The sequence below is a fragment of the Fusarium redolens genome (assembly GCF_020744475.1).
Source record: "Fusarium redolens strain MPI-CAGE-AT-0023 chromosome Unknown BKA55scaffold_24, whole genome shotgun sequence".
Lineage (NCBI taxonomy): Eukaryota > Fungi > Ascomycota > Sordariomycetes > Hypocreales > Nectriaceae > Fusarium > Fusarium redolens.
In genome coordinates this window covers 55669-77304 of record NW_025763687.1, presented here as the reverse complement: position 1 = coordinate 77304, position 21636 = coordinate 55669, and the positions used below count along the sequence as shown (strand labels likewise).

At 49.5% G+C, this 21636-nt stretch overlaps 6 protein-coding genes across 6 annotated transcripts; 2 read left to right on the top strand and 4 right to left on the bottom strand.

The window, feature by feature from the left end:
• Nucleotides 1-199: 199 nt before the first annotated feature.
• Nucleotides 200-1716, bottom strand: BKA55DRAFT_583690 (uncharacterized protein). Its single transcript, XM_046194241.1, has one exon. It carries the CDS (start codon nucleotides 1601-1603, stop codon nucleotides 431-433), a length of 1173 nt encoding a protein of 390 aa, XP_046042687.1. The 5' UTR covers nucleotides 1604-1716; the 3' UTR covers nucleotides 200-430.
• Nucleotides 1717-1866: 150 nt separating this feature from the next.
• On the bottom strand, nucleotides 1867-3085 carry BKA55DRAFT_209331 (uncharacterized protein). Its single transcript, XM_046185147.1, has 3 exons — nucleotides 3078-3085; nucleotides 1973-3015; nucleotides 1867-1912 (listed from the first exon to the last, which is right to left on the bottom strand). Exon 2 carries the CDS (start codon nucleotides 2788-2790, stop codon nucleotides 2191-2193), a length of 600 nt encoding a protein of 199 aa, XP_046042686.1. The 5' UTR covers nucleotides 2791-3015; nucleotides 3078-3085; the 3' UTR covers nucleotides 1867-1912; nucleotides 1973-2190.
• Nucleotides 3086-3688: 603 nt separating this feature from the next.
• Nucleotides 3689-6331, top strand: BKA55DRAFT_583684 (uncharacterized protein). Its single transcript, XM_046194240.1, has 9 exons — nucleotides 3689-4258; nucleotides 4312-4358; nucleotides 4405-4445; nucleotides 4511-4704; nucleotides 4757-5100; nucleotides 5158-5502; nucleotides 5549-5680; nucleotides 5730-6146; nucleotides 6199-6331. Exons 1-8 carry the CDS (start codon nucleotides 3991-3993, stop codon nucleotides 5946-5948), a joined length of 1590 nt encoding a protein of 529 aa, XP_046042685.1. The 5' UTR covers nucleotides 3689-3990; the 3' UTR covers nucleotides 5949-6146; nucleotides 6199-6331.
• A 6184-nt stretch (nucleotides 6332-12515) lies between these two features.
• BKA55DRAFT_486626 (uncharacterized protein) lies at nucleotides 12516-12740 on the bottom strand (the record flags this gene model as incomplete). The annotated part of the gene is made up of 1 exon (XM_046186227.1): nucleotides 12516-12740. A coding segment is annotated over one exon (225 nt), but the record flags the coding sequence as incomplete, so codon positions are not given.
• Nucleotides 12741-13094: 354 nt separating this feature from the next.
• Nucleotides 13095-13478, bottom strand: BKA55DRAFT_474080 (uncharacterized protein; the record flags this gene model as incomplete). Its single annotated transcript, XM_046186157.1, has 1 exon — nucleotides 13095-13478. A coding segment is annotated over one exon (384 nt), but the record flags the coding sequence as incomplete, so codon positions are not given.
• Nucleotides 13479-14174: 696 nt separating this feature from the next.
• On the top strand, nucleotides 14175-21607 carry BKA55DRAFT_696782 (armadillo-type protein; the record flags this gene model as incomplete). Its single annotated transcript, XM_046200302.1, has 3 exons — nucleotides 14175-14239; nucleotides 14293-21121; nucleotides 21173-21607. 3 exons carry the CDS (start codon nucleotides 14175-14177, stop codon nucleotides 21605-21607), a joined length of 7329 nt encoding a protein of 2442 aa, XP_046042682.1.
• Between the last annotated feature and the right edge of the window lie 29 nt (nucleotides 21608-21636).

The following is a 21636-nucleotide window of genomic DNA, read 5'->3' as shown; positions in this document are numbered from 1 at the left end:
CTAACGAAGGAACCTAGTCCTACAGTCTGGCTGTTGTTCTGGCTGAACATTGACTGTGGGGTTCGTGAGCGGGCGATCGGATGGGGTCGACGGGCCGCGTGCACGGGTTATTCCTCGAGGACAACTTTCCTCCAGGGCAGCCAAGCTAACTCCAAATTCCAAATCGAATGAGGCTGGCGCGACTTAAAACCCTATATAAAAGACAGACTCTATTGATACGCACCCAACTCTCAATTCGTACGCACCCCACCACATTCAGCCACAATGCCTCCGACATCGCCCCGTGAGCTTTGTCTCCGCCATTTCCAACAATACGGCCCACAACCATGGAAAACAAGACAAGACTAGTCCTAACTTAACTGCAGCTACCTTTGGTGCTAAGGCAGTATTGAACTACCTTAATTTATTAAATTCCACCCCGGGTAACTTCCTAATCCGTTGCAACAGTAATGCTATCCCCAACCTTTTCTTTTCCCGTTTCCTTTGCAGGCGACGACTCTGTTATGTCCGGGTTTTCTTCCACTTCAAGAGCAATATGCCGCTCAATTGGCTTGTTCGTATCTTCCTCTCTCTTTGCCTGTTGACGAGCAGCTTGAGTTGTTACTGAAACAGCAACTTTACGCCGTTTTCGCCGAAGTTGTTGGTCATGTAAGTCAGCTGCATCTTCCTCGTCAAGAGTTGGTCCTAGTTCGAACTGGGAGTAATTTCGACGCGCCGACCTCTGCACGCCACTTCGTGTTGAGCCTTGAGGGGCAAATTCTTGTTCTGGGATTGCACGTTCGTTGCCAAATGGTTCACTATTTCGTGGTCGACCCTTAGGTATCCCCATTGGAGGACGTTTTATTTGAAGAAGAGGATCGTCAATATCTCGTGATCGTTTGATATGCCAAAATGTATCCAAGCCTTCCTTCTTTAGTGGTTCGTCTTGAAGAGCCAACTCCAAGAGCCTGTGAGCACAAGGCAAGCCATACTGAGTTTTCGTAGAGCCTGTACAAGGTGGCAACATCTTCTTGGAGACCTCGCTTGATTCCATAAGCCTGTGGATCTCGTCCAGCTGGTCTAATGCCCAACGAGTGACAGTTAAGGGCAACTGGCCAAGCCATTCTCTTCCCGAGAACTGGTTCCGAATAGTGGTATTTGCCCGCTGTATTTTGTCTTTATACAGCTGACGTTTATCGTCTGTCTGACTAGCCGTTGCTGCTTCAACATCAGGGAGGTCAGACCGAAGGGATAGGTGGTAGGTCTTCAGAGAATGATGGTTTGATTCGGCGGGTGCTGCAGTAATCAATCCGAAATTTCGATAATAGCGAGTATAGTAGCAAGCCCATTCTCTCTTCAAGGGCAAGTATGTATCCTTGAGATATCTAAGAATTCGCTCCTGGTGTGGAAAGGTCTGTTGAATTTGCCTCCAAGCTTGATTGAAGTCGTCTTCCGATCTGGTGTATACCATATATCTCCGGAGGAGGTACATACCGGCACGAGTATTTAATACTCGTTTGGGAAGAGGACCAAGCTTTGCATTCTTCATGTCTTTGACCTTGGTATTCCCACGCTCCAGCTCCTGGACATCAGCTGCGTCTGCATTGTCTTGATCATCGTCCATATCAGAGCCCAGTGAGCCGTTGGCTTTCTTCCACCACTTCTTGATATATCAGACCACGTTGCTGTTGATATGGAAGACGCATAGCTGAAGTTGCGTATTGAGAAAGACTTGACGGATTGCATTACGCGATTGATCGTCCTTATCTGTGATAACGATCTCTGGGGGACGGATGATGCCTGCCCGTTGGAACCTAGATACCTGCTTGAGAAACCACTCTAAACTAGCAACTTGCTCATTATTGAGTAGACCATAACAGATAGGCATAGATGTATTCTCTGAGGATAAGGCCACAACAGTAACCAAAGGCATCTATAGCAGTTAGTACTATATGTAGCATCAATCTGGAGACATGACGAGAATTGTTGCCACATTTTGCCACCTTTGTGATATCCCCAAGCAGCATTTCGAAAGCGGAATTCATCCCCAATCCAGTCTAGCCCCCATATCCAGACTTTCTTCGACTCAGAGAGCGTCCGTACAAATTCGTTGGCAGGGCCGTAGCCGTGACGTTTGGTCTGGTTGACTTTCCATCGCCAGTTGTAAATATCGGTTCTCCGAATAGGAATCTTTGGCCACTTTTGACAGAGTTACTTATGAACGCATCGACAGGAAGTCGTCTTGTCAAGACAAAGATCTACCAGAAGATTCATTTGTTCCTCTGTTAACCTTCTCCAATGGTTGTGCTCGGTAAGATTTTTCGATCGGCTGTGATCTCGATGAAGAGGACTGACAATTCTCATGGACCATTCGTAATTGTTGGTCTGGAGAGATTGAGCGATAATCTTAAACTTGCAGTTGGCGGCCAACTTTGTGGTAGTCGTATTCCGTATTTTGGCAGTGGATTCCCTTGGATTGTACCGACTCTTATCACAGACAAGCTCATATTTTATCGTTCTTGTCTTCGCCTTATCCTTTTGACTTCGTAACGTAATGAGACCCATCCGATTCTCAATACAGAACCCCTTTAGGGCATCAAAGAGTCCGCCAGAAGACTCATAGGTTATTGCCAGAAGTGGGGAGTCCGAGGGAAAGACTACCTCCCAAGGCTGACCGTCCCAGTCGTCATGGTCGTGGAAATCGTCACAGTCATCGGAATCGCTACATTCATCCGCTGATTCGACTGGTAGCGCTTCACGGGGTTCAGGAAGCCCTGAAGGAAGCGCCGGAGGCGGCATCGGAAAGGCCATGGCGATAGCTTATTGTTAGGTCACACAATGATGCTGTGTGAAGCTGTTGTAATCCATCTACTTCTTGTTCTTTGGCTATTCTCGTGTGAACAGGATTCTAATGCTCTATGTAGTTAGTCTCTTTGAACAAAGTGTAGAGGTCAGAGATCTAGGACTTTTGAGTCCTACAAAGTCCTACCATCTAGGACTCGGCCCTATAAGGACTACTGGAGCACCTGCAGTCAGCTGGCAATTGGTTATCTTCTCAACATTGCTTAATTCGTTGTTATTATCAGTCGCGAACATACTGCACACGAGATATCATTGTCGGCGAATTGCAAGATTGGCGACATCGGGAGGCATTGTGGCTAGTATGTGGCTGAATGTGGTAGGGTGCGTACGAATTGAGAGTTGGTGCGTATCAATAGAGTCTGTCTTATGTTAAGCCAGAAGTATAGCAGTACATCGCTGAGGTTCAACGTGTTGACCCTGTTGACTATGTTGCGGCCTGAATCTCAAGTATCTCATCTTGCTTGACGACTTTCTCTTATTACTCAAACCTTTTGACGCGAAACGGTAGATTCCTCATATTATGCTTATCGTATGCAGGTAACTTCTGATAGCCAGGAACCACTGAGGGCGATTCCCCCGTTCCTTGCAAGGTACCACTTGAGCTATGCTTACACCGAGTAAACTATACATTGAATAAACACCGTAAAGCATAAGAATTGTACCAGTCGGCAGTATTTTACCGCGTGACTTGGAATTTACAATTGGGCGTCTTATATGAAGTACACCGATGTTACATCACATGGAGTAGACCCAATCAGAAGAATTCACACCTTGCCAGCTGAATAGTAAGACCAACCTTTTGAAGCCAACCATCAAATCGTAATTACTCACTTATCAGCAACTGTTTCCCTGCCTCAACGCCACCAGTTATGGTCCAATAATACCTTGAGAAATAGTCACCTGACAGGTTGAAAATCAAGCAGCGCGTCTTGCACTTCCTTAAGCATTGAGATAAGCTCCCAACTCATACGCAGCAACCTGTATACTGGGTCCTGTTTAAAGTCTATAAAACTATGACTTGGCGAGTAGTAATGGCCTTGTCCATATTCAATTGTTTGCTTCCCCGCGCCTCATCACTACATGAAAGAAGAACTTGGTCAATAACGCAATCTCTTTTCGGCAAGCATCGCTCTTATAAAAACACTTAGAATGTCTTCTATACAAAACAGAATTCCTCATACACTATCAGATGAAGTGCTTAACAACGACACGATGTCTTCAATCTCGGGAGAGGATTACATGCTTAACGAAATCTCGAGATCACCCAACCCTAATCCAGTACCTCTCAATCTATCGCTAAATCCAATCCTCAATACCTATCGATCAGAAGTACACGCGGTGCTCTATGAAGAAAAAAACTTCTTGTCAAACTCTCGGGTGGATGTTCTGACGGTCTCGGGGCCCAAAAGCGAAACAGGTACTTTCAGAGTTCTGTGCCCCGTCAGTGTCACTTACTGACGTATATGCCAGATTATCGTAGAGACCAGCATGACTCCCAAGTCCAGGCGATAATTGATGTAATTATCTCCCGTCAGATGTTGGGTATTCTACTGACTGGTCAAGTCCCTCAAGCTAGACGCAGACAGTCCGACTCTTGTGGCTTTGTATATCATATCCCCGGCAACCTGATTGGCTTTATGTTCTTAGCCTAACCATTTTGTACGTCTAGATGCATCAAACTTGAGAAAAACTCCAGCGCAACATATAAATACACGCCATCTATTTCGAAAACTCTTCTTACCCGTCTCTTCAACGATTATAACATCAACAGCAACTTCTTGCTCGATCTGGTTGGGCGCGCGAACTACTGGTCAGCGGTATCTCAAGTAAAATATGACACTGTTAAGAACGGTGAGATATTTGGTAAGTGGGGAAAGCGAATAGTGATGCCTGTCTGACTTGATGATTCGTTTAGAATTCCATTGTCAACAGCCACGATGGCATCACAGAGAATGGTACGACAAAGAGAAAACGGAAGAGACAGCGGCCTCGGAGTGTAATAAGGCGCCCTGCTCTGTCTACATGTCATATTCCGTGACCACTGACACATCCATATACTTAATCGTGGCACCAGATGAGGACATCTGGTTTTCTTTCATCGGTCTGATACAGCTTGGTTCCGTTCCTGTTAACAATCAGCTAGTTACAGGACATGACTTGGCAAAGAGTCCTTTTCTTATATACGCAATGGTCTCCAACATTGGTTTGGAAAAGGCTGCTAAGCACATTACTGAGGCACAGGACTTCCTAATGGCCCAAGTACTTCTTTCAACCACTCACGGATATACCTAACTCTGACACTAACGTGCTTGATAGCTCAGACGGGTCGATAAATACTCAGAAAGCTTGAAAATGAGTGGAAAGCAAAACCGAGATGCTCACGATTCTGACTCGAGGGAAAAGCTATCTTCAATCACGCGAGAGCTGCATTACGTATCGCAATTGCTAGACACAGGGCTTGCACGTTCAAGGTCAGCCGTGAAGCTCAGCGCCAAATTACTCCAAGCTCATGAACAATTTTGTCATCACACTGGCCGAGGACTGCCAGGTACAGCAGCAAGTCAAACACAAGCAGCGACTCAATACATACACGATTCATATATATGCCAAAACAGCTGGTTGGAGCAGTTCAAAGCACGAAAGGAAACGGCCATGCAATTGGTGAGTTTGATCCCGTTGTAAATCGCAGGATCTAATCCCAAGACAGGTGTTTAATATGGTCACGCAAGGTGACAGCGCCATCAATCTCAGGACTTCTTACAGAATGTCTCAAGATAGCGCTTCAATCTACGCCATCACAGTTCTCGCCATGGTTTTTGTCCCAGGTAATTTCACAGCGGTACGTTCTGCTGCTCTTATATTAACGACAAGTGTACTGATAATTTCAGGCGTTGTTCTCCTGTGTTGCGTTCCGAGCCACAGAATCTGGCGCCATGGAAGTCACGGATTGGCTCTTACCGTTTATACTTATAACAGTAATCTTAACATTGACCGTGATTACACTGTGGTTATCTCATGAGAGAATTCGAGACTTTTATTATGCAGTGGCTCTAAGATTACAGAAGCAAACAGCTAGATCAGGGAGGGTTCTTAACGCTATGCCATAACTAGCATAAAGCACTACTAGGCTGCGCCTCCACCAATAAATATGCTGCGCCTACACCCCTTTTATCCAGCTCACTTTCGGTGAAAGTAGAAATTCGCAGTCTTTCATTGGCTTATACCCCTGTATATCCTCTTTCACCGAAAATGTGACGGGGTTGTTAAGCTTCTAGCTGGCTTTTTAATTAAGAGTAGATGATATACCTTCTTATTAGTTAGCCTCTTCCTCCGTCGTAACCTTTATAGCTATACTTGCCTTTGTGGCGCAAAACGATGCTACCTCCTGAAAGCCTAATCCAGTAGGCAAATGCGAGTTAGGTCTTCAAGGCCGCCACTAATTATTGGGCTAAACTTAATTCTAATATGTATTTATATGGTCTAGAGAGCATAAAGAATGAAGTTTTATTCTTTTTGAATTAATATTGCTGTCGAGGCATGTTATGGTATGTTGCGATAGAGTGACTCTCAATCAAACGTTACATTTCCTATTATGGAGTAGCGCACTTCATCAGTCAAGCGTTACATTTCCTAACATGGCTAGTGCTCCCAGCTTCGCGAAGTTCAACTCTCTCACACAATGTGTTGTCAGGTGCGGGGTCTTTATGAGTGACCCCCTCGCACTTCCAATGTATAATGGTATAGTAATGAACAATTGATTTTGGACTGTAGGACTAGGAGAGTCGCCAGGGGAAGAGAAGACTTCACTGCATTTTTAACTACACGCGAAGGGATCAGAAGAATCATCGTTGGTTGGGAGAAAATTCGTGGTGGAGACTGCCCGTCATGGCGGACCCAATAGGGGCCGAGATCGTAGTGGAGCAGGATGACGCCCCCTTTTCGACGCCAAAGAGACCGAGTCGAATGGTGAGGCCAACGAGCAAGGTCCGAGACACCGCGCGACAATTGGAAGACACTGCCAAAGAAACGCGAAAAACTACCCGGCAGACGACGCGAAATGTACCGGCCGAAGAACAGATCGACCGACCGACCGAAACCCGAAAGAGTAGCGGCAGTGGCAGCAGCAGCGATGGAAGGGCAATGCTGCAGAAGGCGCTGGATCTCCTGGCGGAGTCGCGTAGGGAGACCAAGAGGCTGCAGGAAGCGCTGAAGGAACAGATGGAGATGACCAGGGAACTTAAGGAAGCTGTTATAAAGCAGGAACAGACAGTGCACGAGATGGGCAAGCAGATGGTAGAGATCAAGGATCAGACGACCGAGGAGCTGCAGCGCGTCCGCGAGCAGCTCGAAACTACCATGACGAACGCAATGGACGGACCTCAAAGATCATATGCTGACGTCACACGACTGACATCGTTCTTACCCCACAACGATTCGAGAACCTTAGCCGCTCCTCCGAACCCTGCAGACGTGCTTTACTGCACGATTGACGTTTCAAGACTAGAAGAAGATGAGGCTAGGCCCTCAGCCGGGACGATCCGAGCGACGGTGGAGAACGAAGTCCGCTCCGAACTGGATAATCCCACGTGGCGATGCCGAGCGGTGACTAAGGACCTAAAGAATCCCCACCACGTCAGGATCACCTGCAGGGATGAGAACGAGCATGAGATTGTGAAACGCGCAGCGGAAACAAAACTCGCCCCTGGGGCCCGGATCCTACGAGATGACCTCTACCCCATCAGAGTCGATAACGTTAGCTGTATTGCGGTATTGGATGAGAGAAATGAAGTTCGAGCAGAGGCCACTCAGACCTTGGGCCGAGAGAACGACACCGAAGTCGCGAAGATAGCGTGGCATAGCAGGAGAGACGTCCCCAAGGCGTACGGCTCGATGGTCGTATACCTTAAGAAGCGTTCCGAAGCCAGGCGATTCATTAGCGAAGGGTTTTTCGTGGCTAGAGGAGAGTCCGGCACCACAAAAGTGTTTGAGCGTCGTGACCGACCAAAACAGTGCTGCAATTGCCAGCAGATCACGAACCATAAAGCCTACCAGTGCGACCGACCGCAAGTCTGCGGCAAGTGTGCACGAGAAGGTCATCACCATAGCAGATGCACAGAAGCGATCCTGAGATGCGTCCCGTGTGGGGGTCCTCATGAGTCATTCAGCAGAAACTGTCAGAAGCTCTATCCATCACAGCATGAATAACGTATTTCGACTGTTGCAACTGAACGTTGGGAAGCAAGGGCCGGTACATGAGAGCTTAATAAACGACAAAGACATTTAAGACGGAACCGTGCTGGCCATCCAAGAACCCCACGCGCGACGGATCCAGAGGAAACTATTGATCACGCCGATGGGGCATCACAGATGGGTCAGGATGGTACCGACGGCCGAGAGAGAAGGTAGATGTGTGATTCGGAGTATGCTTTGGGTGAGCAGAGAGGTAGAAGTGGAGCAGGTGTCAATAGAGTCCCCAGATGTGACGGCAGCGGTCATCGACTGCCAGATCGTCTGGTCTTCTTGGCGTCTGTATACGTACCGGGGGGAGATGCCCAAGCTCTACAGGACATTTGCGGTAAGCTTGGCAGGGCCATCATGGAGGTGAGGCGGAGGTCAGGGAGGACGGTGGATGTGGTGATTACCGGCGACTTCAACCTGCACGACCAGATGTGGGGAGGGGACGATATTTCGGTGGCAAGACAGGGCGAGGCCGATCCGATCATTGACTTTATGAACGACTTTATGCTCAGGAGCCTCCTCCGCAGGGGCACGAAGACATGGCAAGGCAGAGATTGCGAAACAACCATCGACTTGGTTCTGGCTTCCGAAGAGCTTGCAGACGCAACCATCAAATGCGCGGTACATGGCACAGAGCACGGATCAGATCATTGCACGATAGAAACGGTGTTCGACATTTCAGTCCCGGCGCCGAAACAGGAAGAAAGACTTCTATTCAAGAATGCACCCTGGAAGGAGATCAATAGCAGGATTGTGAACACGCTGAGAGATAGGCCAGCAGGAAACACGGTACAGCAGAAAACGGACAGGTTGATATCGGCCGTGCTGGAAGCAGTCCAAGCACTGACACCCAGAGCCAAACCATCGCCATATGCAAAGCGGTGGTGGACCCATGACCTCACACAGCTGCGGCATATATACACATACTGGAGAAATCGAGCCCGAGCCTCAAGGCGGGCGGGACAGAATGCTAAAGATCTGGAAAACACGGCAAAGGCTGCGGCGAAGCAGTACCACGATGCCATCCGACAACGCAAGAATAGCCACTGGAAGGAGTTTCTAGCGGATAACGACGACATCTGGAAAGCAGCCAAGTACATGAAGTATGGGGACGATGCGGCTTTTGGGAAGGTACCCCAACTCGGTAGAGCGGATGGAACGAAAACGACAAATCATCGAGAGCAAGCTGAAGAGCTTCTTGCCAAGTTCTTCCCGCCACTACCAGACAACATCGAAGACGAAGGGCTGCAGCATCGGAGAGCCCCTGTAACGATGCCGGACCTGACTTTGGGGGAAGTGGAGCGTCAGCTATGGGCGACAAAGTCATGGAAGGCGCCAGGGGGAGACGGACTACTAGCGATTGTATGGAAGCAGATCTGGCCATCGGTCAAACACGACGTCCTCGACATCTTTCAAACATCACTAGAAGAAGGCGTTATACCAAGACAGTGGAGACATGCTCGAATCATCCCGCTCAAGAAGCCAGGCAAAGATGATTATACGATCGCGAAAGCCTGGAGACCGATCTCGCTTCTCGCTACGCTGGGCAAGGTGCTGGAGTCGGTTGTTGCCGCGAGGATCTCCCATGCGATAGAGACTCACGGACTTCTTCCGACCAACCACTTCGGTGCGCGCAAGCAGCGGTCGGCAGAGCAGGCCCTCGTACTTCTACAAGAGCACATATTCTCAACATGGCGCTCACGTCACGTTGTGAGTCTCATCAGCTTCGACGTAAAGGGCGCATACAACGGTGTGTGTAAGGAGAGATTGTTGCAGCGGATGAAAGCAAGAGGGATCCCTGAGGGGGTTTTACGCTGGGTGGATGCATTTTGCTCCGAGCGAACTGCGACCATCATGATTAATGGACAAAGTTCCGAGAGCAGACTTCTACCACAAGCAGGACTCCCGCAAGGATCGCCCTTATCACCGATACTGTTCCTATTCTCCAATGCGGATCTAGTGCAGACCCAAATCGACAGGAATGGCGGAGCCATCGCATTTGTTGACGACTACACGGCGTGGGTGTCTAGACCCACAGCCCAGAGCAACCAGAGAGGAATACAAGCAATAATCGACAAGGCTCTGGACTGGGAGAAGCGCAGCGGCGCAACTTTTGAAGCGGAAAAGACGGCGATCATACATTTTACTAGATACACAGGCAGGGTAGACTCGGAACCGTTCACCATCAAGGGCGAGAAAGTCTCTCCCAAAGACCAAGTCAAGGTCCTTGGAGTCGTCATGGATTCGCGCCTGCATTACAAACAGCACATGGCCAGGGCAGCGACTAGGGGGCTAGAAGCTGCAATGGAACTGAAACGCCTGAAGGGGATGGCTCCCTCGACAACGAGACAGCTCTTCACAGCCATGGTAGCTCCCGTGGTAGACTATGCCTCCAACGTCTGGATGCACGCATGCAAAACGGCGTCGGCATATGCCATTCATCGAGTACAAAGAGTAGGAGTACAGGCAGTCATAGGATCATTTACAAGCGTGGCTACAGGGGTAGCTGAAGCGGAAGCTCACATAGCGACCATTCATGAACGGTTCTGGAGGAGAGCAAGCAAGCTTTGGGTAGACATTCATACGCTGCCGCGGACTAATCCAGTCAGAAACCTCCTACGAGGGATCAAAGCTTTTCGGCGCTACATATTTCCTCTTAGATGCATTGCAGACGTATGCAAAGAGCTACCAAGAAATACCATGGAAGTCATTCAGCCGTTCGCCCTTGCACCGTGGGAGGCACGTATGCAAGCCGTGCTGAGCGGACAGGAAGGGGAAAACGAGGACCAGATCAAAGAACTAGCCAAAGCAGAATGGGTGGTCAGAATAGCGACAAGCAGCTCCGCAAGGAACGATCTTGTTGGCATAGGAGGAACGGTTCGGACTCCCGTATCTGTGGCAAGGGCCGGCAAGATCATTGAGAACTTTTCGGTCACGCTGGGCACGAGAGAAGAACACAACCCCTACGCAGCCGAATTGGCAGCTATCGCCCATGGGCTTAACTGTCTGCCGGAGACGAAGTATCGAGTCGTTGTGATCTTGACGAGTAACAGATCGGCGGCACAAGCTATAGGAAATCCTCGCCAACAATCAGGCCAAAGCCATATTCGGAGGATATATGATGCCGTAGGGAAGCTCCGAGAAGACGGAAACAGAGTCAATCTCATGTGGCTACCATCTGGTGGTGAGCTCAAAATCCAGAAGATAGCCAAGATGTCAGCCCGTCATGCGACCGAGCCATACGCCACACCGCGAAAAGGGGCGATCAAAGTAAAGACTACAATTCTCAGTGGAACAAGGGCAGGCCTGCGGAATGAGAGAAAGCTACCAGACGGAGTTGGCAGGCATTCAAAGAAGGTCGACTTAGCTCTACCCGGAAAACACACCCGTATACTCTACGATCAGCTATCGTGGAAAGAAGCCAGCGTGTTAGCACAGCTCAGAACCGGAATGGCGCGACTAAACGGTTATCTCTATCAGATTAGAGCAGCACCAACAGATGAATGTCCATGTGGGCAGGCAAAGGAAACAGTAGAACACTTTCTCTTTCGATGCGTAAAATGGACAGCACAACGCAAGGAGATGATGTCACAATGTGTAGAAGAAAAACGTGGCAACCTCTCTTTCCACCTGGGAGGCAAGGCAGCGTCGGATGGACAGAAATGGGCACCGAATATGGAAGCGGTGCGAGCCACGATCAGATTTGCGATCGCTACAGGTCGCCTAGAGCAGAGATGACAACACCACTCACCTACCAATTGCTGAAACACATCTACTAACAACAGCTACCCTCGTACAACCAATAGCAAACACTGCTTCAGTCGCCGAAGATAGGAACCTGAACACTTGGAGGAATTGGGCTTTAAGTTGATTTGCGACCACTAACCAATACGGGGATCTAGAAGGAGAATAATGAAGAGACAGAGAAGAACAAGGCGGGAAACATAGGGGCTTTGCGAGATCAAGGCATCAATTGGCGAAATGTATGTATTTTTAGTTTTTAGAGCCCTATGGGCGGTGGCCTACCGGGCGTAATAGACCTGTCTGTCTGATAACTAGGACTTTGAGATTGGTTGACGTTCATAGCCAAGCAGTCGTCGTAAGCCCATAGTCTCGACACGATTAGCAACGAGTGAAATAAAACGCGACATTCGAAACGGCGCGAAAGAGACCGATAGCGGAGTAAGCTATACCAGATATGGCAATTGGGACGGGACCCCGTCCAATTTTAGAAGGACGGGCACCCGTCCGCCTATTGACCGCCTGGGAAGTTGGAGAGGGCGCACGGACCAAATATTCTCATACTGCGACCCAAATTCCCAAAAATCTAAAATAGAAAGGTGCACGGGCCACGAAAAGTGGTATTGGATGCCATTACCAGTGGTATTTGGTACAGTAGGGTTTGTGCTCGAAGATGAAGGTTGTGTTCGCTGTCTTTTCTGCTGGGGCTGGCTCTCCTCGTTTTGCGAGTCCCAGCCATAGTCACGCTTCCTATCTTGGAATGTGGCATGGGCTGCTCGTCCCCTAGTAGCGTTCTCCTTCGGTGGTGCCATTGTTCTGAATTGCCTAATACAGAATCCGATCGTGATCTTCCTCTCGGAGAGGGTTGGGTTGAGCTTGCGGAAGGTCCTGAGAGCTCTGTTCGTTGTATTCTGAGCTTTCTGAACAATAGTGGCATCATCATTTTGATCATTTTCGTCCTCTTCAGAATCAGCCGAGCTTGCAACGGTGATAGAGCCGTTACTGGCATGGTCAGGACTAATCTCGTTAAGCGCGGTGAGAAACGCGTTTGAGATCTTCTTCATGTTTTTTGCTGCCTCCTTGATGAGGTTCTTCTCATTCTCAACCAGAGCTTCTTAGGACTTCATATAGTTGTAGAACGGTGGGTTGACTTCACGAAATGCTTCAATGAAGGCATCACAAATCTGTGACTCACTGAGATTCTCGATCTTGTAACGCTTGGCGTTGCTGACGAGAGCAGGCCAGCGGCTAAGCCATTTGTCAAGACTAGTGCTGCCAGGGCCTTTCTTAAGCGATTCGAACTCGGTCCTGACATTCTGGTTCTGATCTTTCGCGATGGGTTGGATGCTATCAGCCAGCGCGATGAGTTTGCCGCGGACGTCATGGATTCCGAGGTAGTGTTGCTTGAACTCCTGACACACCGTGAGGTCGATGCGATCAGAGACCTTGTCATATTTCTTCTTCTCGCTCTCGTAGATAGCCTGGAGGCTGTGGTATTTCTGGATCGTATCCTTGCTCGCTGAGTCTGATGGTTTGGTCGCAGTAAAGACCAGGTTTTCGATCCCTTCTGGATCACAATAGTTCCAGACATCATTACGCACAGCAAGGTCCTCGATAGAATTAATCCAGTTCGTCCAGTCTTCACAGGCGTTGAGCATAGCGAGGTTATGGTCGTTGATCAACATCTTGTGTTTGACGTTTTTTTTTTCGGTAAAGGGAATGTTAACTTCACTTTTTAATTGACTTCTATTTAATGCGTTAGCTTCCTTTTAAGTGAAATCATTACGAAAATATCAGTATTTCTGAGTCTTCTCTGTAAGATCTTGTTGCTGCTTTCGCGGCTGGTGATGAACCCCGCAGTAAGCATAATGCAACCGGTCCAACTTCGTTCCGGTTTCTCTGAAGAGAATTTCCTGTCGGAAGAAGGATTTCATTGCGTCCAGGTTGACAGGAAAGCTGGTAATGGTGATAAATATCGCGTGCGACGTAGCGGAAGAGTCTCCGGGCTCATAACTGTCGCACTGGATGTGCTTAAAATGGATTGAAGGTCGGGTCATTCACAATGAGCAGCAGTAGTGAGTTGATTTGTTTTATCTTCTGTGTGGGGTATTCCATCCCACAGGTTTTACTTTAAATCATCCAGCTTGATTACTAAGGGCTGTTGTTGCTGAGGATCATTGAGACCATGCCCGGCATGCGACACGACACGTGCACGCGCGCCCACGCTCAACGCTTAATTACGATCTCCCCCTCCACCTCGAACCCTCCTCGAAGAACTCTCGCCCACAATCGAGCACTCGATATCCGAGTACATGTGCCCTTGATCGCTCACACACGAGTGCCGCGACGGCATCATGGCGCAGGCACAGCATGTCGCCTTGGAGCGACTGGAGCAAATCTCCCGCGGTCTTCGATCAAGGTCAGTTTCACCATGTGACGATTGGTAGGGCAAGGGGCCTAATATTTCCACAGAACAAGCGACGATTTGCGAAAACGATCCGCCGTACAGCTTCGCGAGCTTGTAGCTGTTTGTCATCGAGACCATAGCCCTGAACAATTTCAGGTTTTCTACAACTCAGTCAACAACAAGATTACACAGCTCATTACACATGGGAGCGACTCGTCCGAGCGACTCGGAGGCATCTACGCCCTTGATGCGCTTATTGATTTCGAAGGCGTCGACGTCGGTGTCAAATACACGCGTTTCACACAGAATCTTAAGACGATCCTTCGAGGCAAGGACATCAACCCTATGCAACCAGCTGCGATCGCGCTTGGAAAACTATGTCAACCTGGTGGATCAATGATCTCGGAAGTGGTGGACTCGGAGGTCAACACAGCTCTCGAATGGCTACAGAATGAACGCGTGGAGGAGCGACGATACAGCGCAGTCCTCGTCCTGCGCGAATTGGCCCGAAGCGCCCCGACACTGATGTATCAATACATCCCGACAATCTTCGACTGGATCTGGATAGGACTTCGAGACACCCGGCAGCTTATTCGGGCTACGTCGGCGGAAACAGTTAGCGCCTGCTTCCGAATCCTTCGCGAACGAGACCAGGAGATGAAGCAACTCTGGATGAGTAAGATTTACAACGAGTCGAAAGCAGGTCTCAAGATCAACACGGTCGAATCAATTCACGGTTCGTTGCTGGTTCTCAAGGAACTGCTCGAGCAGGGAGCTATGTACATGCAGGAACATTATCAAGAAGCATGTGAAATTGTCTTTAAGCACAAAGATCACAGAGATCCCACTATTCGAAAGACTGTGGTTCTTGTGATCCCAGATCTTGCCAGCTACTCACCAGCTGACTTTGCGCATACTTGGCTACACAAATTCATGGTATATCTATCGGGCATGCTGAAGAAAGACAAGGAGCGAAATGATGCCTTCCTTGCAATTGGTAACATTGCCAATTCGGTCAAGAGCGCCATTGCTCCGTACCTTGATGGTGTCTTGATCTATGTGCGAGAAGGTCTCAGCGTTCAGTCTCGCAAAAGAGGTTCAGTCAACCCGGTATTTGACTGTATCAGTCGTCTTGCTGTAGCTGTCGGCCAGACACTGAGCAAATACATGGAGGCACTTCTGGATCCCATCTTTGCGTGCGACCTCACCCCCAAGCTCACACAAGCCCTTGTCGACATGGGTTTCTATATCCCTCCAGTCAAACCGACAATCCAGGAGAGACTACTTGATATGCTCAGCATGGTACTCTGCGGCGAACCCTTCAAGCCCCTTGGTGCTCCGCAGCCAAACACCCTCAACTCAGTTCCTATTATTCCCAAAGACGCAAAAGATCCCCATGCTTATGAGCATAGGAAGGCTGAGGTTAAGTTGGCGCTCAACACTCTTGGTAGCTTCGATTTCTCAGGACATGTCTTGAACGAGTTTGTCCGCGATGTCGCAATCAAGTATGTTGAAGATGAGGATCCAGAGATTCGTGAGGCAGCGGCTTTAACATGTTGCCAATTATACGTTCGCGATCCGATTGTCAACCAGACCAGTTACCATGCGCTTCAAGTTGTGGGTGATGTGATAGAGAAACTTCTCACGGTCGGAGTCTCAGATCCTGAACCGAATATCAGGCGGACAGTTCTGGCGGCTCTCGATGAACGATTTGACAGACACTTGGCCAAGGCTGAGAACATTCGCATCCTCTTCTTTGCGCTCAACGATGAAGTTTTCTCCATTCGAGAAGTGGCCATCTCCATTATCGGCCGCTTGGCTAGGTACAATCCAGCATATGTCATTCCTTCACTACGAAAGACTCTCATTCAGATGCTTACGGAGCTCGAATTTTCCGATGTCGCCCGTAACAAGGAGGAGAGCGCAAAGCTATTGAGCCTTCTGGTACAGAATGCGCAATCACTTATCAAGCCATACGTTGAGCCTATGATCTCAGTCCTTCTCCCGAAAGCGAAGGACAACAACCCTTCGGTTGCCGCCACAATTCTCAAGGCCATTGGCGAGCTTGCTACTGTGGGTGGCGAGGATATGATGCCTTACAAGGACAAATTGATGCCAGTCGTTCTTGATGCGTTACAGGACCAGAGCTCCAACGTAAAAAGAGAGGCTGCTCTGCATGCTTTGGGACAACTCGCAAGTAATTCAGGATACGTTATCCAACCATACATCGAATATCCTCAACTGCTCGAAATTTTACAGAGTATCATCAGAACCGAAGGACAACGCGTGCCCTTGCGACAGGAGACCATCAAGCTGATGGGTATCCTGGGTGCACTCGACCCTTACAAACACCAGGTAAATCTTTCGAAATGGCGCAAATTGCTCCAGCTATTAACACCAACTCAAGCCGAAGAACGAACTCCCGATTCCCGACGAGGCGAGGCCAACCAATTGACCGACATTTCTCTCATGATGACCGGACTGACACCCTCTAACAAAGAGTACTTCCCGACTGTTGTGATTAATGCTCTTCTCTGGATCTTGAAGGGCTTTTCATTGGTTCAGCACCACGCGGCTGTGATTGAAGCTATTATGAACATCTTCCGCACCCTGGGCTTGGAGTGTGTTTCGTTCCTTGATAGAATCATACCGGCATTCCTCCAGGTGATACGATCGGCCACTTCCACGAGACTCGAGTCTTACTTCAACCAACTGGCCACTCTCGTCAGCATCGTGCGGCAACATATAAGAAATTATCTTCCATCAATTGTCGAGATTTTGCATGAGTACTGGCACACCTCGCCATCACTACAGACCACCATCTTGTCGCTTGTAGAGGCCATTTCGAGGTCGCTTGAGGGTGAATTCAAATTTTACCTCGCTGGTTTGCTACCCTTGATGCTTGGTGTCCTCGACAAGGATACTTCCGCCAAGCGAACACCGTCGGAGAGGGTGATGCACGCTTTTTTGGTGTTTGGTGCCAGTGCCGAGGAGTACATGCATCTCATCATCCCCGTCATTGTCAGGACGTTCGAGAAGCATGGCCAACCTACATTCGTCAGGAAGCAGGCTATCGATACAATTGGTAAGATTTCTCGCCAGGTGAATCTTAATGACTTCGCTGCGAAAATCATTCACCCTCTTACACGTGTTTTGGACATGGGCGAACCTCCACTCCGTACTGCTGCTCTAGATACGCTCTGTGCGCTCATCCAACAGCTGGGCAAAGACTATCTACACTTTATGGGGACTGTCAACAAGGTCATCAATCAGCACCAGATTCAGCACTCCAACTACGAGCTGCTTGTGAGCAAGCTTCAGAAGGGGGAGGTTCTGCCACAAGGTTTGAGCTCTGGTGCTGGCTTTGCCGATGGCGCAGACGAGCCTCCTTTTGCGGATCAAGGCACGAAGAAGTTGGAGATGAATGCTATCCATTTGAAGGCTGCCTGGGATACCAAAGGCAAATCCACAAAGGAGGATTGGCAAGAGTGGCTACGACGGTTCAGTACAACACTGCTTACCGAATCACCGAACCACGCACTTCGAGCTTGCGCCAGCCTCGCCAGTGTGTATTTACCTCTGGCTCGTGAGCTCTTCAACTCAGCGTTCGTGTCTTGCTGGAGCGAGCTTTATGAACAATTCCAGGACGAGCTCATCCAGAACATTGAGAGCGCTATAAAATCCGAGAGCGTCCCGCCCGATCTGCTTGGCCTCCTACTCAACCTCGCCGAGTTTATGGAGCATGACGACAAGGCTTTGCCGATCGATATTCGAGTTCTCGGTAGGGAGGCAGCTTGCTGTCACGCGTATGCAAAGGCCTTGCACTACAAGGAACTCGAGTTCCTTCAAGACCAGAGCAGCGGTGCAGTCGAAGCCCTGATCGTTATCAACAATCAGCTACAACAGTCCGATGCTGCCATTGGTATTCTCCGCAAAGCTCAGTTATATAAGGAAGGCATCCAGCTGCGAGAAACCTGGTTTGAGAAGCTGGAGCGTTGGGAAGAGGCACTTGCGTTTTATAATAAGCGTGAGGAGGAGGTGCCCGAGGATCAAGCTATACCCGTTGATATTGTCATGGGTAAGATGCGATGTTTGCATGCTTTGGGAGAGTGGGAGGCTTTGGCTTCTTTGACCGGTAGTACTTGGGCCAACTCTACGCCTGAGGTTCAGAGAATGATTGCACCGCTTGCGACAGCCGCTGCGTGGGGTCTGAACAAGTGGGATTCCATGGACAACTATCTCTCATCGCTCAAGAGATACTCACCTGATCGATCATTCTTTGGTGCGATTTTGGCACTCCATCGCAACCAGTTCCGCGAGGCGATTGCCTGCGTTCAGCAAGCTCGCGAAGGCCTAGATACCGAGTTAAGTGCATTGGTTAGTGAGTCGTACAACCGGGCATACCAGGTCGTCGTTCGGGTGCAAATGCTTGCTGAGCTTGAAGAGCTCATCGTCTACAAGCAATGTGACGAGAAGAAGCAGGCCATCATGAGACGCACCTGGGAGACACGACTGAAAGGTTGTCAGAGGAACGTCGAGATTTGGCAGCGAATGCTCAGGTTACGTGCCATTGTGATCGCGCCGACCGAGAATATGCACATGTGGATCAAGTTTGCAAACCTTTGCCGCAAGTCTGGACGAATGGGACTGGCTGAGAAGTCACTCAAGCAACTTATTGGAACTGACGCTCCTTTGGTATCCACGATTCCCTACTGGAGTGAACAGCGACAGCCAGGACCTGGTCCAAGGAACTCACCAGCTGCACAGGTCATCTACGCTGTGCTCAAGTACCAGTGGGAACTCGGGCAGCAGTTGCCTGCTAACAAGAAGGCCAACATTCCCGAGAAGACACTGTATTGTCTGCGCAAGTTCACTAATGATGCTGCTCATCGTTTGGAGGTTGCTAAGGCTCACCTGAATGCACAAGCTGGTAGTGAGGTCAACATCACTGGCGACTATGGGTTCCAGAACCAGATGGACCCTACTCTCATGAGCCCACAGACTCAGCGAGCACTGTATGATCAGACGGTCCTGTTGGCCAAATGCTACTTGCGACAGGGAGAATGGCTAATTGCGCTCGACAAGGATGATTGGCAATATACTCAGGTTCAGGATATTCTCACATCGTATTCTCAGGCGACCAAGTACAATCCTCGCTGGTACAAAGCCTGGCACGCTTGGGCGTTGGCCAACTTTGAGATCGTTCAGACTCTCACAGCTGGAAACGAAGGACACTTGCCAAGGACGGATCACAACATGGTGATTGACCACGTTGTTCCGGCTGTCAAGGGCTTCTTCAAATCTATCGCACTCTCACAGGGAAGTTCGCTGCAGGATACTCTCCGACTGCTCACACTCTGGTTTACGCATGGTGGAAGCGCAGATGTCAACACAGCTGTTACAGAAGGCTTTGCTAATGTCAGCGTCGACACCTGGCTTGAAGTGATTCCTCAACTGATCGCACGAATCAACCAGCCTAACAAGCGAGTTCAGCAGTCAGTGCATAACCTTCTTGCCGATGTTGGACGAGCTCATCCGCAGGCTTTGGTTTATCCCCTCACTGTCGCCATGAAATCTTGGCAGAACACACGCCGATCCCGCTCTGCAGCTCATATTATGGATAGTATGCGGCAGCATAGCGCAAACCTGGTCGCCCAAGCTGACACGGTCAGTCATGAACTGATTCGTGTAGCTGTCTTGTGGCATGAACTCTGGCATGAGGGACTGGAAGAGGCTTCGCGTTTGTACTTTGGTGATCACAATATTGAGGGTATGTTTGCAACACTCGAGCCTTTGCATGAGCTTCTTGAGCGCGGTCCCGAGACTCTTCGTGAGATCTCTTTCGCACAAGCGTTCGGCCGAGGCCTCAAGGAGGCGCAAGATTGGTGTCGACAGTACGAGACAAGTCAAGACGTCAACGATCTGAACCAGGCGTGGGATCTGTATTATCAGGTATTCCGCAGAATAAGTAGGCAGCTACCTCAGGTTACCACCCTGGAGTTGACGTACTGCTCGCCCAAGCTCCTCAACGCCAAGAACTTGAACCTGGCAGTTCCCGGAACATACAAGAGCGGACAGCCCATCGTAAGGATAATGTCCTTTGACACGACGTCTAGTGTTATCAACTCTAAGCAGCGCCCACGAAAGCTCAACATCAACGGTAGTGACGGAAAGTCGTACGCTTTCTTGCTAAAGGGCCATGAGGATATTCGCCAGGACGAACGAGTTATGCAGCTGTTCGGCCTATGCAATACCCTTCTGGCTTACGACTCTGAATGCTTCAAGCGCCATCTCAACATTCAGCGCTACCCTGCCATCCCTCTGTCGCAGAATAGCGGTCTGCTCGGGTGGTTTCCCAACAGCGACACTCTTCACGTTCTTATTAGGGAGTATCGTGAGAGCCGCAAGATTCTGCTCAATATTGAACATCGCATCATGCTTCAGATGGCGCCTGACTACGATAACCTAACCTTGATGCAGAAAGTCGAGGTGTTTGGTTATGCACTGGATAACACCACCGGACAAGACTTGTACCGTGTTCTCTGGCTCAAGTCAAAGTCTTCTGAGGCTTGGCTTGAGAGACGAACGAACTACACTCGCTCTCTGGGTGTCATGTCCATGGTGGGATATATTCTGGGTCTGGGTGATCGTCATCCTTCCAACTTGAAGCTTGATCGTGTCACTGGAAAGATCATTCATGTCGATTTCGGTGATTGTTTCGAGGTGGCGATGAAGAGAGAAAAGTACCCCGAGAGGGTTCCTTTCCGTCTCACTCGCATCTTGACCTATGCTATGGGTGTCAGCAATATTGAGGGTAGCTTCAGAATTACATGCGAGAACGTAATGAGAGTTCTACGCGACAACAAAGAAAGCGTCATGGCTGTTCTCGAAGCGGTAAGTTTTCTCTCCATCTCCAAGCTGAAGATTCCATACTAACAGTCACAGTTCATTCATGATCCCCTCCTTACATGGCGCTTAACGAATGCCGCATCCCCAACAGGCCCCAACTTCCGCTCCGACAGAGACGTAGCAATGCCTGTCCCCGGCGGTGTCCGCGCCCGCCGTGCCTCCATTCTCGACAGCGACGTAACACCCTCCGAACTCGTCAATGCCCCCGAAGCATCAATCCAGACACGCGCACGCGCTCGCACAAACAGTTCAGCAGGCGAAGCCATGACAAACGGCGGCGCACCCGAAGTAGAAAGTCAGAACGCGCGAGCTGTGGAGGTGCTGGATCGTGTGCAGCAGAAGCTCACGGGTCGTGATTTTAAGAATAACGAGGAGCTGGATGTCATCGCGCAGGTTAACAAGTTGATCATGGAGGCTACTAAGCTGGAGAATCTGTGTCAGCACTATATAGGATGGTGCAGCTTCTGGTAGATTCGCAGAAGAAAGATGTTGCTAGCCGG